At 36.6% G+C, this 12,854-nt stretch overlaps 2 protein-coding genes across 2 annotated transcripts; both read right to left on the bottom strand.

The window, feature by feature from the left end:
• Positions 1-1,536: 1,536 nt before the first annotated feature.
• On the bottom strand, positions 1,537-4,513 carry LOC147286720 (late embryogenesis abundant domain-containing protein / LEA domain-containing protein). Its single transcript, XM_086241757.1, has 2 exons — positions 2,776-4,513; positions 1,537-2,240 (listed from the first exon to the last, which is right to left on the bottom strand). The coding sequence occupies exons 1-2, from the start codon at positions 4,339-4,341 to the stop codon at positions 1,806-1,808; spliced, it is 2,001 nt and encodes a 666-aa protein (XP_086097883.1). The 5' UTR covers positions 4,342-4,513; the 3' UTR covers positions 1,537-1,805.
• A 2,295-nt stretch (positions 4,514-6,808) lies between these two features.
• Positions 6,809-10,894, bottom strand: TBL39 (TRICHOME BIREFRINGENCE-LIKE 39). The gene is made up of 5 exons (XM_086239617.1): positions 10,260-10,894; positions 9,733-9,904; positions 8,136-8,311; positions 7,822-7,980; positions 6,809-7,331 (listed from the first exon to the last, which is right to left on the bottom strand). Exons 1-5 carry the CDS (start codon positions 10,586-10,588, stop codon positions 7,040-7,042), a joined length of 1,128 nt encoding a protein of 375 aa, XP_086095743.1. The 5' UTR covers positions 10,589-10,894; the 3' UTR covers positions 6,809-7,039.
• Between the last annotated feature and the right edge of the window lie 1,960 nt (positions 10,895-12,854).

A 12,854-nucleotide genomic window follows, 5' to 3' on the forward strand; every position in this document is an offset into this window, starting at 1 on the left:
GCCCCAAACCCCCTCTCATTTTTTATCTTTCCTTACTTTTTTTCCCTGTGCCTCTCTCTTCAGTCTTTTATTTTTATTTTTTATCTTTCCTTCTTTTTTTCCCGTGTCTTACTTAGCCAAACTTTGTCTTCACTAAGTGTAACAATCCAAATTTTGGCTTATGGTAATTTTGTTACTTAAATTTTTTAAATTTATTTTAAGGCTTTTTTAAAGGAATTAGAAATTTATTTAAATTTATTTTAACTAACGTAGACCTTTGGTTGTGATTCTAGAGCTTAGTTGTGTGGAAATGAATTTTAGAAAATGAAAATTCAAGAATTTGACAATTATTATTTTTTTCAGAATTAAATTATAAGAGTAGGATTTTTCATAATTTTTTTTGAAAGCAATTTGACTATTTTGAGGTTATAGGAAATTAGTACTCATCAATACGAGTTCGTAAAATTTTTCGGTGAATTATTTGGAGTCTCGAGCTATTTTTGGTGAATTTCTGAAGTTGGAGAAAATAGAAAATATGAAAATTTCGATAATTTCGATAAATTTCTGTAAATTTCGATAAATTTCGGCGAAATTTCAAAAATTTCGGCAAAATTTTCCCGAAAAATTATTAAACATGTATTTCGATGTCGACACCCTAAAAAAACGAAATTTAATTCATTGATTATATGTCTGGATTTTAATGAATTTTAAAAGAGTATGCATATTTTATTGAAATATTATATAAATTTTTATTGACTTTCATAAAATTCATTAAAATCTAAAAAGCGTATAATTCATTAAAATTTTAACACAATAGGCTGAAATTCTTATAGTCTTTATTATTTAAACAAAATTTATCTAAATTTACCTAAATTTATCGCTTAATGAAATATATTTATTTTTTAAAACACTTGAATTTTGTAAAAATTTATTAAAATTTAAGTTGAAAATCTCTAGACTTTTATGAAATCTATAAAAATTCTAATTGAAAACGCGTAAACTTTGTTAAATTTTTAAAATCTATCCAAATCCATTAGAGTTGTTTGGCCTAGTAACTTCTTCAAAAATAGATATTCTTAAACATAACAACTTTATCCTACATTCATTTCATTTAGACACACCAAAGACCATGTATCCTCTTTCTTATCCTCTGTACACTACTACAGTGGTTGCCGTTGTGTTGACAAACTCATTGGCATGACCATACAAAAAATACCTCATGAGGAGGGAGAGAGAGAGAGAAAATAAAAACAAATGAAGCACCACCGCCGCCGACACTGAGCAGAGAGAGGCCTATCAAGTTCTCACAGCCCAAGTCAACCTTACGCTCTCTTATTTGTTGGTACTTCAATCCTAGAAATTTGACTTCGTTTCAAGTTGAGGGTATTTCCAACTTGACATGCTAAACAATATATGTAGACCAAAAAAACAAATTATGAAGAATCAAATTCCAGCATTTTTTTTGGGTAGGGGAGAATCAAATTCCAGCTTGAACTCCACTACTACTGCATATATGCTACACGCTTTAACCTCATGGTGGCTTTGGAGTATCTTACATGAAGAAGGAAATATTGTCCAAATATGCATATATTGTCCTAATAGTAATTAAATAAGTAATGGAGGCAAGGTTTTGAATACAGAAAATATTAAAAATTTATTGACGATCGACACCATAACATCCAGACCAAAATGCTACATTGACGTCAGTCATTTATCTATGCACATGATCACCATCAACACTGAACTTTTAACTGCTATAGCTAGAGTTACTTTTCACTTTACTTTTAACTGCTTCTGCTTTACTTTTTACTTGCATATATCCTCCTTCAATTCCCATATTGCTTGGTCTGCTGGCCTTGCTTGCCTTGCTGCTGCTGCTCCTCCTCCTCCCCGTGCCCGATAACCATGTCTTTCGTTGTCTGCGCGATCTCCACCAAAGTCTCCCCTACTGCTCCCAGCACCCCCGTCACCTCTCCCTGTTGAGAGCCTTCCTTGCCCATCATCATGTATTGATCATCACTCTCTGCCTGTGTCCCTTGTTTCTCTACATTCCTCCCGCCACCAATGGCGCCCTCTCCCTCGTCCCTTTGAGATTGATCAGTCGGTCTTCCACCTTCTCTCTGCACATTCCTGTCTTCTCTTGATCCCTCACGATCTTCATCCCAAAAGATGTTCTCATCAGTTTGGCTCCAGCTCTTATCTTGCTCCCTTTTCAACATTCCCTCCTTTTGATCTCCTCCTCCATAGCTCTGCTCAGTGCCCTTAACGAAACAAACATTGTAACAAAATATTAAAACAATTAATCAGATACTAATATATATTGCCTCATTCGCCCAGAATGAACCTTAACATACAAATTTTCATGAAAATTGGCCCATAACATCATTTATTTCTAAAACAAATAATGCAATATTTGGTAAGATTTGATGAACAAATTTGTTGAGTCTATTAGTAAGCTATTTGGACCAAATTTTGCACCACACACTTCCATAGAGATTCCACGTACCTTCTAAGGTTCATGGTGGGCAGGGTAAGCTATTTGGACCAAATTTTGCACCACACACTTCCATAGAGATTCCACGTACCTTCTAAGGTTCATGGTGGGCAGGGTAGTATAGGTGTACGTGGTAAGTGTAACATCTTTTCTTAGAACACTGGTGAAACATATATATATGTTCATTTTCTTACTTGTAATTTTCTATAAATTTGATTATTGAAATATGTATATTAACTTGAATAATATATAGCAAATGGGGAAATGGTAATTAAGATAATTAAGTAATTGGTGGAACATACCATTCTCTGATCACCTGACCTCTTGGCCTGATATTCTCTCCAGGCCTCTTCCTTCTTCCTAAAAGTGTAATCCTCAGCTTTCTCACCCGTCACCGCAGCAATCTCCGCCGCCTTATGCCCGGCATACTCCGCCACTCCCATCACAGCCCTCGCAGCCGCCTTTGTCCCCTCCACCGTGACCTCGGTGGTGTAATGCGCCGCAGTCCATCCCGCCACAGTCGCCTTCTCCTTCAAGTCAACCGCCACATCCCCAGCATAATGCATGGTGGTCTTCCCCGCAGACACCGCGATATCTTTGGCTTTCACCGCCACCGGGGCGGTGTAATCCACCGCAGTCCTAGCTGCACCTTTTGCTTTCACCCCCACCGGGGCGGTGTAATCCACCGCAGTCATAGCTGCACCTTTTGCTTTGACCGCCACCGGGGCGGTGTAATCCACCGCAGTCCTGGCTGCACCTTTCGCTTTCTCTGCCACCGGGGCGGTGTAGTCCGCGGCGTTATTGGCAGCACTTGCAAGGGTGTCTTTATAAAACTCAGTTGCTGAGCTAAGCCCTTGTTTCGCCGATTCTTTGGCCTTGGCGTATCGCTCTTCGGCGGCTCTTAACGCCTCCATAGAATTCTGCTGCGCTTCTCCTCGGAACTTGGAAACTTCTTCAAGAGAAAGTTGTTTGTTTTGCTGTTGCTGCTGCTGCTGCTGTTGTTGTTGCAATTCTTTGTTTTGATTGCGACTCTGGTTTGATTCCATTTTCATTTCTATTGGACTGCCTCGAATGTGCTCGCGACCATGACCCTCCTCTGATTTGCTCCTCATCTGTTCGGATCCCGAGCTGCCGACTCGGCCTCTCTCCTGGTCGCGAGACTTGTCTTCTTTGCCTGCCATCATCGCATAATCAGTGCCCCTGCCTCTCATTCCCTCTCTACCCTTCTCTTCATCCCCAGCTCTCATGACTTCAACCTTCCCAACAGCTTGATGGTGGGGTCCACTTTTCCCTCTACCTTGGTCGGGCCCACTCTGCCTGCTCCCTTGGCTTGCCATCATCCCATGAGCAGCTCCACCTTCTCTGCCTTTCGAACCCTTCTCCTCTTCTTCTTCCCCAGCACCCCTCATGACTTCGAACTTCCCAACACTCTGCATGTGGGGCCCACTTTGCTCTCTGCCTTGGCGGCCGCCGCGCCCTTCCTCCGCCTCTTTGTCGGCCACCATATTCGCAGTCCTCGCTCGGTCAGCAACCGATTCTCTCTGTCTATCTTTCTCTTCTTCACTCCGATCACCACCACGACCGCCTTTGTCAGCCGCCCCACTCGGACTATCCTTCAGAGACTCGAAGTGATGACTCTCGATCTCGTGGGCCTCTCTGGCCTTCCCGCGGCCCACATCGCCGACCGTGTTTCCGCTCCTCGCACTCTGATCGTCACGCGATGAGTCTTTGGCGGCACTGTCAAGAGGAGTGACGTGCACCGTCATAGACTCGAATTGGCTCGTTATCTTCGGGACTTTGTCTTTCTCTACTTGAACCTCCCTCTCGGAAGTGGTGTTGTCCCTTCTTCTCATTTGCTCAGAAGCCATTGCTATGAATATGATCTTCTTCTTTTCAAAACTATACCAACTGTTTGAATTTTGATATGATTAATGAGTATGAGTTTGGTTTCAGTTTTGGGTTTCTGGGTTTGAGAGTGGGTGGAGCTTGGAATTAAAAAGAGGGAGCCATGGCGGTGCTGAGATGGTGCATATGTGCATGGAGGACGACATGTGTTGGGTGCATGAGTGCCACACGTGGTGGGGGTTGGGAGCTTTGGAACCTGAGTCAGATGTTATGCTACTAAGGAGATCACACGTCATGCGTTCAAGATAAGCTCGATCTATCACAGATTTGTCCGTACCGTGACACGTGGGAAAGTGAAGAACCGCCACGAGTGTCAACCTTAACTCCGCAGAACACTTGTCATGCCTCTTGGAGGTTTTATTTTCTTTGGATGAGGGCTACTGGAGTGAGTCATCGTCATTCGACCCCAGCTTCATCGAAACCTGCTAACAAAGACAAAGCCCGACCAGGTATCAGATATTGGGCGGGTCGATTCAGCCCAATGTTACAATGGACTCCGCCAAGGCTCTAAACATGAGCTCGGCCTATGTTCGGCCCAATTGAGCCCGTTGTAGTTCCAGTCGAGCCCAATCTGCTAATCCACCCAAGTATATGTTGGTGCTACTGCAAAAGATTCTATAACGCTCAAATCAGAATAAATGTTTTTTTGTTTGAAATTTTTAATGTTTGCAAGTGTAAAAATCAGAATTACGTATACCTTAGACTTATGAATTTGAGAGTAGTGCAGTAGAGATAACTATTAGTAAAATAATACGGCGCTAACTACTATTTTGAACCGTGATTTTATCATCTGAACCGTTCAATTTTTTAAATTTTCATTCAAATATTATCTTTACAAAAAATTAACTAAATCAAAAATTATTTAAACAATTATTAATAAGCTAATTGTGCTTGAATAAATAGAAGAGCACAATTTTTTTTATAAAACATTGAAATAATTGTGATGATAATCAAATTGCTACATAATTTTCAATTTGAATGATTTTTTGAAATGATGATATTTGAATGTAGACCTAAAAAATAAACGATTTGGATTAAGAAATCACGTTGTGTAGTGAACCTAAAACGGTGGTTAACACCATATTATCTTACTAACTAGTTAACTTAATTTAGATTATTTTTAATGAACTTCAATCCGTTTATATAAAGACAAGTCGAACTTGGCATGTCCTCCACTTCATATGTTGATTAAGTTGGAGGTTTTCAAGGGATCGTGTTCCTTGCTCCTTAGGTATTGCCAATAGTGGAATTAGTGAAGGGATGGATTGTTTATTTGACTCGAATAAATCGCAGCTTGGTCAAATTGGGGGTGATTTGATGCTAGGCATTACTTTCTTTATTTTGTGTGTAAATGTTTAGAATGGAATGTGGCGTGTTTGATTGACGTTATTTTCTTCACATTTATTTTGGTATAACGGAGAGAGAAAATCTTAGGTGACACGTATTTTCGAGTTATAACACTAATGTGGTGAACCAACCACTCATAAAAAGTCTCGTTAGAATTTATATTCTCAATACATGATGTAATTTTATTTATATTTCTAATGCATGGTGTGTATAATTTCAAGATATACTGTGTATTCAAAATTACAAACTTTTATTACACATGGCTTTTCATAAATGGTTGGCCCGCTACGTTAGAATGATGATGTAATAGGATCATCCCACCCAGATTCTTCTCACAAAAAAGGTCAAAAAATGAGAAAGAGGTTAGGGGTAAGTTAACTTTCCAATGTTTTCTATCCCGTTTAAAGTTGACTCATTCATGTTTCGCGCCGTGTTTGGGCCAATCGATTTAATAATTGGGCCAGGCTGGCCCAATTATTTTAAACCTTAAGCCCAGTCTGGCCTATAGTCCATCCTATAACAGGTCATGCTGAGCTCGTGCTGGGCTTGGCCGGCCCGATTAATTATTTTAAGTTTCTATTATTGTTTAATAAATCAAATAGTCTTTGATGTCATTCTATTTCCTATCAACTTTTTGAATTTTCTACTACTTTTATTTTATTTTCTATCTAATTTCACCACCAAAATTAAAATTAAAAATTGAAACAAGGCTAATAGTAAATTTATTTATTTTTTTAAATTGAAAAATATTAATATAAACGAGCCGACCCGTAATAGGTTCAGGCCGCCCAAACCTGCAACGGGCTCAAGCCGAGTTGGCCCAACGAGATAGAAAACATTGGCCTGGTAGGGCCGGGCCCATGCTGGATTCGGGCTGGCTCGGCCCATCGTACACCTCTACCCAACATGAATCTTGTCAATCTGGAAATTATTGAAGTTATAAATGACTCAATGCAAGTTATGAGTGAGAATAAGATTAGTCTAGTGATTTACTACTAATATCACCGAGTCACCGAGGCCTTTGAGAAATCATCACACAATGAAAATATAACTTACGATCTGCTTTGAGTGCATGAGCTCATGTTAAATCACAAATGATCTTTTTCTAATTTGAAACGTGGTTTGTACAATTCAAGAGGGAACTTTCTGCCAAATAATGTAAATATACAATTGAATCACAAACCCCCTTATTGCCCAAATGCACAAGAAAAATGCAAAAAAGAAAATCCCTAGTGTGATCTGAAACAATGAGTTTCAATTTCAACAATAAGACTAATTAAGTACAACAATATTGCTTTTTCTTGTGGGTTAATTTTAACCAAATAGAGCTGCATATAGGAGCTCATTCCATGTATCTGGGAGTCCAGGAAGACACCAGTGGCTGCAATCTAAGCCACTCTGCGCACCGCTATAAAAAGATGGGTGTGCATCTTTTCGGAGTTGTGAGAGCATTGTAATGTCAAGCAGAGAGACTGGTTTCTTAATCCTGCTCAACACTTTGTTCACAACAACCCAAGACATGGGTATGCCTGCTGGGTACCTTTTGCCACTGAATGGTGTTGTTTCACTTGAGCATGATTTTGTTGGTTGGTTCCAATCCCTGCCCCTAATTTCATAAACAATTACATCGATAAAAGTAAGATTAATTTATTGCATTGTTTTTCACTAAATATATATATATTCTTTGATTAGTTATCAGCTATAACTTTCACAAAGCAAATACATATATGAGATTAAGTAATATGAGAAGAGTTATAGTAACTATAACTAGAGTTAATATACTATAAGTTGCTTTTATATTCAAGTACTTCTTCTCCATATGTATCTGTTTTCACTATTTGAGTTTGATACGTGGAATTCAACTTATATTGGGAGATATAACTGTGAGAATTTCAACTCGATAGCTTATGCTCTAATACCATAATAAAGTTACTGTTTTCAAAAACTTAAATTGTTAGAATGAAAGCAAATATTAATTTTATATTCTAATAATGAAGTCCTAGTGTGTGTCAAACAATGTAATATATCAAATATATGATAAAAGATGGTTGTATTTTTATAGATTGAATTTGAATTTTGGAGATGAAATTACTCACTCATAATGGGTTGGAGAAATCCCTTGGAAGAAGATCTTGGTTTTGGAAGCATCAACATTTCGGTTGACCCATCTAGCCCAAGTTGTTAGCCCTTTATAAAATGCCACCAGACGGTTCATATCTTTGTACAATTTACCCCCTTCTTGCAAATAGTCCCATCTGCAAAATGTTGTATTATAGCACTACATTAAATTTGGACTTCGATATATTGGACCCAATTACATATCAAACTCCCAACCATTCATATATAAGACAAAAAAAAAACAATGCATGTGATGATGCATAAGGGTTTGCAAATTGTAATCTAAACGTACGGTTGTGTTCTTCCTGTGTGAGTCCACCAATGCCACGTGTCAAAGATCAGCATGTCCATGCCTCTCCATGCATCACCACCCTTGATGGAGTCAAGCTTCAAGACTCGTCCCACCTTCTCGTTAACAATATCCACTAGGTATGTTGTGCGATACAGCAGTATCTGGACTCCATAGTCCTGCTCAAAACAAAAAGGATAATAATTATTATTATTTTACTTATATTTTTCATTTCCGGCCCTCTTAGAAAAAAAATAATAATAATAAGTAACTTATAATTTGTGGATATTAATAATTTAATACTTTTTCTAAGGGAAAAACGAAAAACAAAAATTGGCCTCTCTTAATTTTGGGAGGAGGCCCAATATACTGTGAAAACTGAAAAGTGCTGTGTACTCATTTGTAATTAACTTACAAGTGGCCATGAAAACCAAGGGTCAAATATACTACCTAACCCACGGTACCCACCAAAAATTTTGTAACCCAGAAAAAAGAAAAAGAAGAAAAAGATCTGGCAAAAGAAAGAACCATCTTTATCCTATCACGGTATCACACTATCACCCATTCAATGATCCAATAAAAGCCAAAACAAAAAAAAAATAAATACAGATGTAGCAGTAAATATGGCCCATCCTACGATGGGTGACATTTCATGTACAACTAGTCTAAATTTTAGAAGCTAAAACAGGTAATGGATGATGATAACGACCATTAATTGTCAATTAGGGCATGTTTAATTGATTGTTCAAAACTTCAACCCAAGTTTGATACAGACTTCATGATTTTGGAGAGAAAATGTCAAACAATTAGTGTTCATTGGATTTGGACTTCATCATACCAAAAATTCCAAAATAAAGAAAAAAAAAAAGGAAACTACCACAGATGATTTTAGAAATCTGTGGACTAGTTTTTGGGTCACATTTAAATTATCAAATCTTTGACCCATTTTTTTATTCTCTCTTACTATTTGTGTTAAAACCAATGGACTGAAATTTGAACCAGCAAATTAAGGTGTCTGGTTCTCATAAAAACAAGGTGTCTTGCCGCTCTTGATTCAAAAAAACTGTAAAAGTGGGTCTTGTCTTTACTCTTACTTAGCTTTAACACTTGATATTACTACATAAAGACACATAGCAACGATCACCCAAAAAAAATAATAAGACACATGGCAACAAAATTAATTAATTATCAGGAAAAACAAAAAATGACAACCTGACATGTCCCCCAGCAAAGTGAAATGCCCAAGCACCAATCACGCTGCACTTTTAATGCTCACTCACTCACACACACACACACACACACACACACACAAAGTAAAGAAATCAGTTGGCGCTCACCAGCTCACACCAACATGAATTAAAACTGGTTCCAAGCTCAAGCTAAATTCTCCATCTCTGGCTTCTTCCATTGTGCCCCAATAAAATTCAAATGAAAAGTGTTTGTTCACCTTTTGGTAAAAGCTAGGGTGAAAAGGGACAATACATGCATGCACTATTTCATCCAATGATTAATAATTATAGTTATGGTACTCATTGAACACCCAAAAAACAGAAGGAAGAAAAAGAATTATTGAACCAGAAGAAATTAAGAACTCACTCACCTGGAATGTCACTGAAGCAAAACCATTTCTCTTGACATAAACATACTTGGAATTTGGCACCCATGCATGAAGCATACATGTTAAAGATATCCACTGGTTGAAACTCAGTGAGTCACCCACAAACATGATCTTCTTCCCCCTCCATTTTTCCAAGAAATTCAACCCATTAAACCTGCAAAACAATTAAATAATAAACACTCTCACACTTCCAGCTCAGTACCCAATTGCACAATTTCCCAGAATTACGCCACACACATGTGTACCAATCGAAAATCTTATAGTACAAACACTGAATGACATACAAACATACTTTGAAACTTTTAGTTCAATACCCAACTGCCAAATTTCTCAGTTTTTCGCCACATATGTGTACGAAGTGAAAATCGTAGCATACGAACATTGTATGACATACAAACAGACGAGTACGCTTTTCCCACAATGAGATGTGTTTGTATGACATACAGACATTGTATCAAAGACAAACGAACTCGGGTATGAAATGAGATGAGTGAAGTGGAAAATGGTACCTGGGGAGGGCACAAGAGAAGGGCTGCCATCTGTATTTGAGGTAAGACTGATCAGGACGACCATACTTTTGGCAATCGAACTGTGGATCTATGAAGGGACAGCTGGAGGAGCCATAGTGAGGCTTAGAAGAAGCATCATAAACCCATGTACCTCGGAACCAGTTGCATTTGCCTCCAAGCTTTCTGGCCACTACTGCTGAATTGGTAGTAGTAGCAGCAGAAGCATTATAGAAGGAATTGAAATCCTCTGCTTTTGTTTGGTGGGAAACCAAAAACAGAGTTAAAAACAGAGTTGAAAACAGAGCTTTGAATAGGAATAGGAAACCCATTTCCTTGGGTTTCGATCCCACAATTTTCAATTCTGGTTCCGGAGATAAAAGGACTAGGCGTGAACAAAAAGTTGTCTCAAATGGGCTACTTATATAATGTATGGGAGAGAGAAAGGGATCTCACATGGAATGTGAGACAGACTGCATTGTTTATTTTTTTACTAAGTTTTTATTTTTATTTTTTTTTCTGACAGGTATTGTGAAATCTTTGGGTGGTTCTTTTCTTTTAACAGTGGCGTGTGGGATTGAGTCCAATGACTCCAATCCATTGCTTTGAAAACTAGGGAAATCTAATGATTTGGATTCTAAAATAATGGGAAACAGTTTCTCTACCAAGAAAGAAGGGGTGAGAAATACTTTTTAAAGGTGGATTTATGGTGGCTGTCTGGTTGATTCAATAACTTTTTCCAATGAGATTAATTATAAATAGTGTATCAAAATACCATATCTGCCCTCCAGGTTTGTCCCATACATATTATTGGTACCCTTTTGTGTTTTGAAGGTTTTTTTTTTGCCCATGGTACCCTTTTTCAAGTTTTTTTTTTTTTTTTTTTTGCCAGGGTACCTTTTTTGAAGTTGAACATGCAGGTTCCCCAATGAAATAGTTCACATGTCCAAGTTCTGTTCTGTCCCAATTAAGACCCCGTTGATATTTATGATCTCACACTATCAAACCCCCATTTAGCCATTTTCTCTTTTTACTTGAAAAACAATGGAAATGCAAGCTTCGTGTTTTTTTGTACTTTCTCTTTTCTCCTGTCAATTCTGCAGTGCAGTATCAAAACTGTTTATATCATAAATAATGCTTTAAAAATCATGTCAGCAAAAATTAATAAAAAATCGTTTAATAACCTAACTGTTATCAAATAATTTTAAATTTTTTTTATTTGGTAACAGTTAGATAATTAAATAATTTTTAATTTGATTAATCTTTTTACAGAGATGATCTTAAAGGGTAATTTTTTAATAAACAGTTCTAATCATAACAGTATATTGCAAAATAAACATAAGAAGATAGAATGCACAAAAGAAAATGCAGTTAATATTCCTTGGAAAACAATAAAATATCCCATAATCTTGGATCTTGAAGAATTTATGCTAATAGGTGTGTTACATTATTGAACTCTCAACCTGTCAACCTTTTGTTTCTTTCTTTCAATATTATCACCAAACCTCTGGACCATAATCAAAGTCTTTTTGTAGTATTAATTTCCTATTTAAGTATGCATAGTCTTTCTTCAACATTATTAAAATTAATGGTTACTTGAGATTAAATACTAAATCCAACTTTTTTCTATTATAACTATTGAAATTTTGTGTCATTTAAGCTTAGGTTGTAATTTAGCGAACATGTCTTTACCAATTGATCAGTCAAACAATTTTTTTTAATTACAAAGTCACTTGTGACGGTGTGATAATCACAACTTTTTAATTGAGTCACAATTACAACTAATTTTATTAATATTCAATCTTGGATGTTGACTTAAGACTTATAATTTAGTATTTAGTCTCTAGCTACGATTTCTTAAATAGATCCTCAAGTTTAAATTTAAAGCTTTAAATTCTTATAAATTTTAAACTTTTATGAATCTCAATGTGGCTGCATATAATTACACCATTATAACTATTGTGCAGTCACAGTAATATATTAAATAATAATTAAAAAGAGAACACTATGTATTGATCAGTATAGAGGCAAACCACATATAATAGTACCCTTAATTGGCGTCATGAATTTATGATGGTCTGTAGTTTTCCTTTTTGGCTCGATAATGATAGTTTGAACTTGAAGTCAAGATTAATAATGGCTTGGCTTAGAAACAGTGTCATATTAATATCCATTTTTTTCCCTCTTTTTGAACATCAGTACCAGATCCAATAATCCAAATAGGCATATATTGTTTCTTGTAGAATTAGAAAACTAAATCCTTTAATTTGGCCACCAAATTTGAAATAATTAGTGCTACATGTCAACGAGTGAGTTGTCAGACACTACAGCACTGACTAAATTAATTTGTTTATCAAAAAAAAAAAAAAATTAAGTTTTTATTTTTTATTTTTTAAAGCATAACTAAGTTTCCTAGTGAATAAATTCAATAATAAATGCCCTAGAGGTCTTTAAAATTTTTTGAAAAATACTCAAAAACATTAATTGTTAAACGTTAAAGACAAAACATAACGTATCACAATTTTGCATCAAGCGTTCAAACATTCACGAGAGTGCAATGCATGCAGTTATAGTTGATGTGGTAAAACCAAAATTAAA

The sequence above is a fragment of the Dryas octopetala genome, chromosome 4 (assembly GCF_963921425.1).
Source record: "Dryas octopetala chromosome 4, drDryOcto1.1, whole genome shotgun sequence".
Classification (NCBI taxonomy): domain Eukaryota; kingdom Viridiplantae; phylum Streptophyta; class Magnoliopsida; order Rosales; family Rosaceae; genus Dryas; species Dryas octopetala.

Excerpts from the sequence above, each read along its gene's own strand:
- LOC147286720 (XM_086241757.1), bottom strand. The coding sequence starts at position 4,341 with ATGGCTTCTGAGCAAATGAGAAGAAGGGACAACACCACTTCCGAGAGG. Across the intron at positions 2,241-2,775 it reads GGTCAGGTGATCAGAGAATG|GGCACTGAGCAGAGCTATGG; the intron begins GTATGTTCCACC and ends TGTTTCGTTAAG.
- TBL39 (XM_086239617.1), bottom strand. The coding sequence starts at position 10,588 with ATGGGTTTCCTATTCCTATTCAAAGCTCTGTTTTCAACTCTGTTTTTA. Across the intron at positions 8,312-9,732 it reads TTGCTTCAGTGACATTCCAG|GACTATGGAGTCCAGATACT; the intron begins GTGAGTGAGTTC and ends TGTTTTGAGCAG. Across the intron at positions 7,981-8,135 it reads CACACAGGAAGAACACAACC|ATGGGACTATTTGCAAGAAG; the intron begins GTACGTTTAGAT and ends AACATTTTGCAG.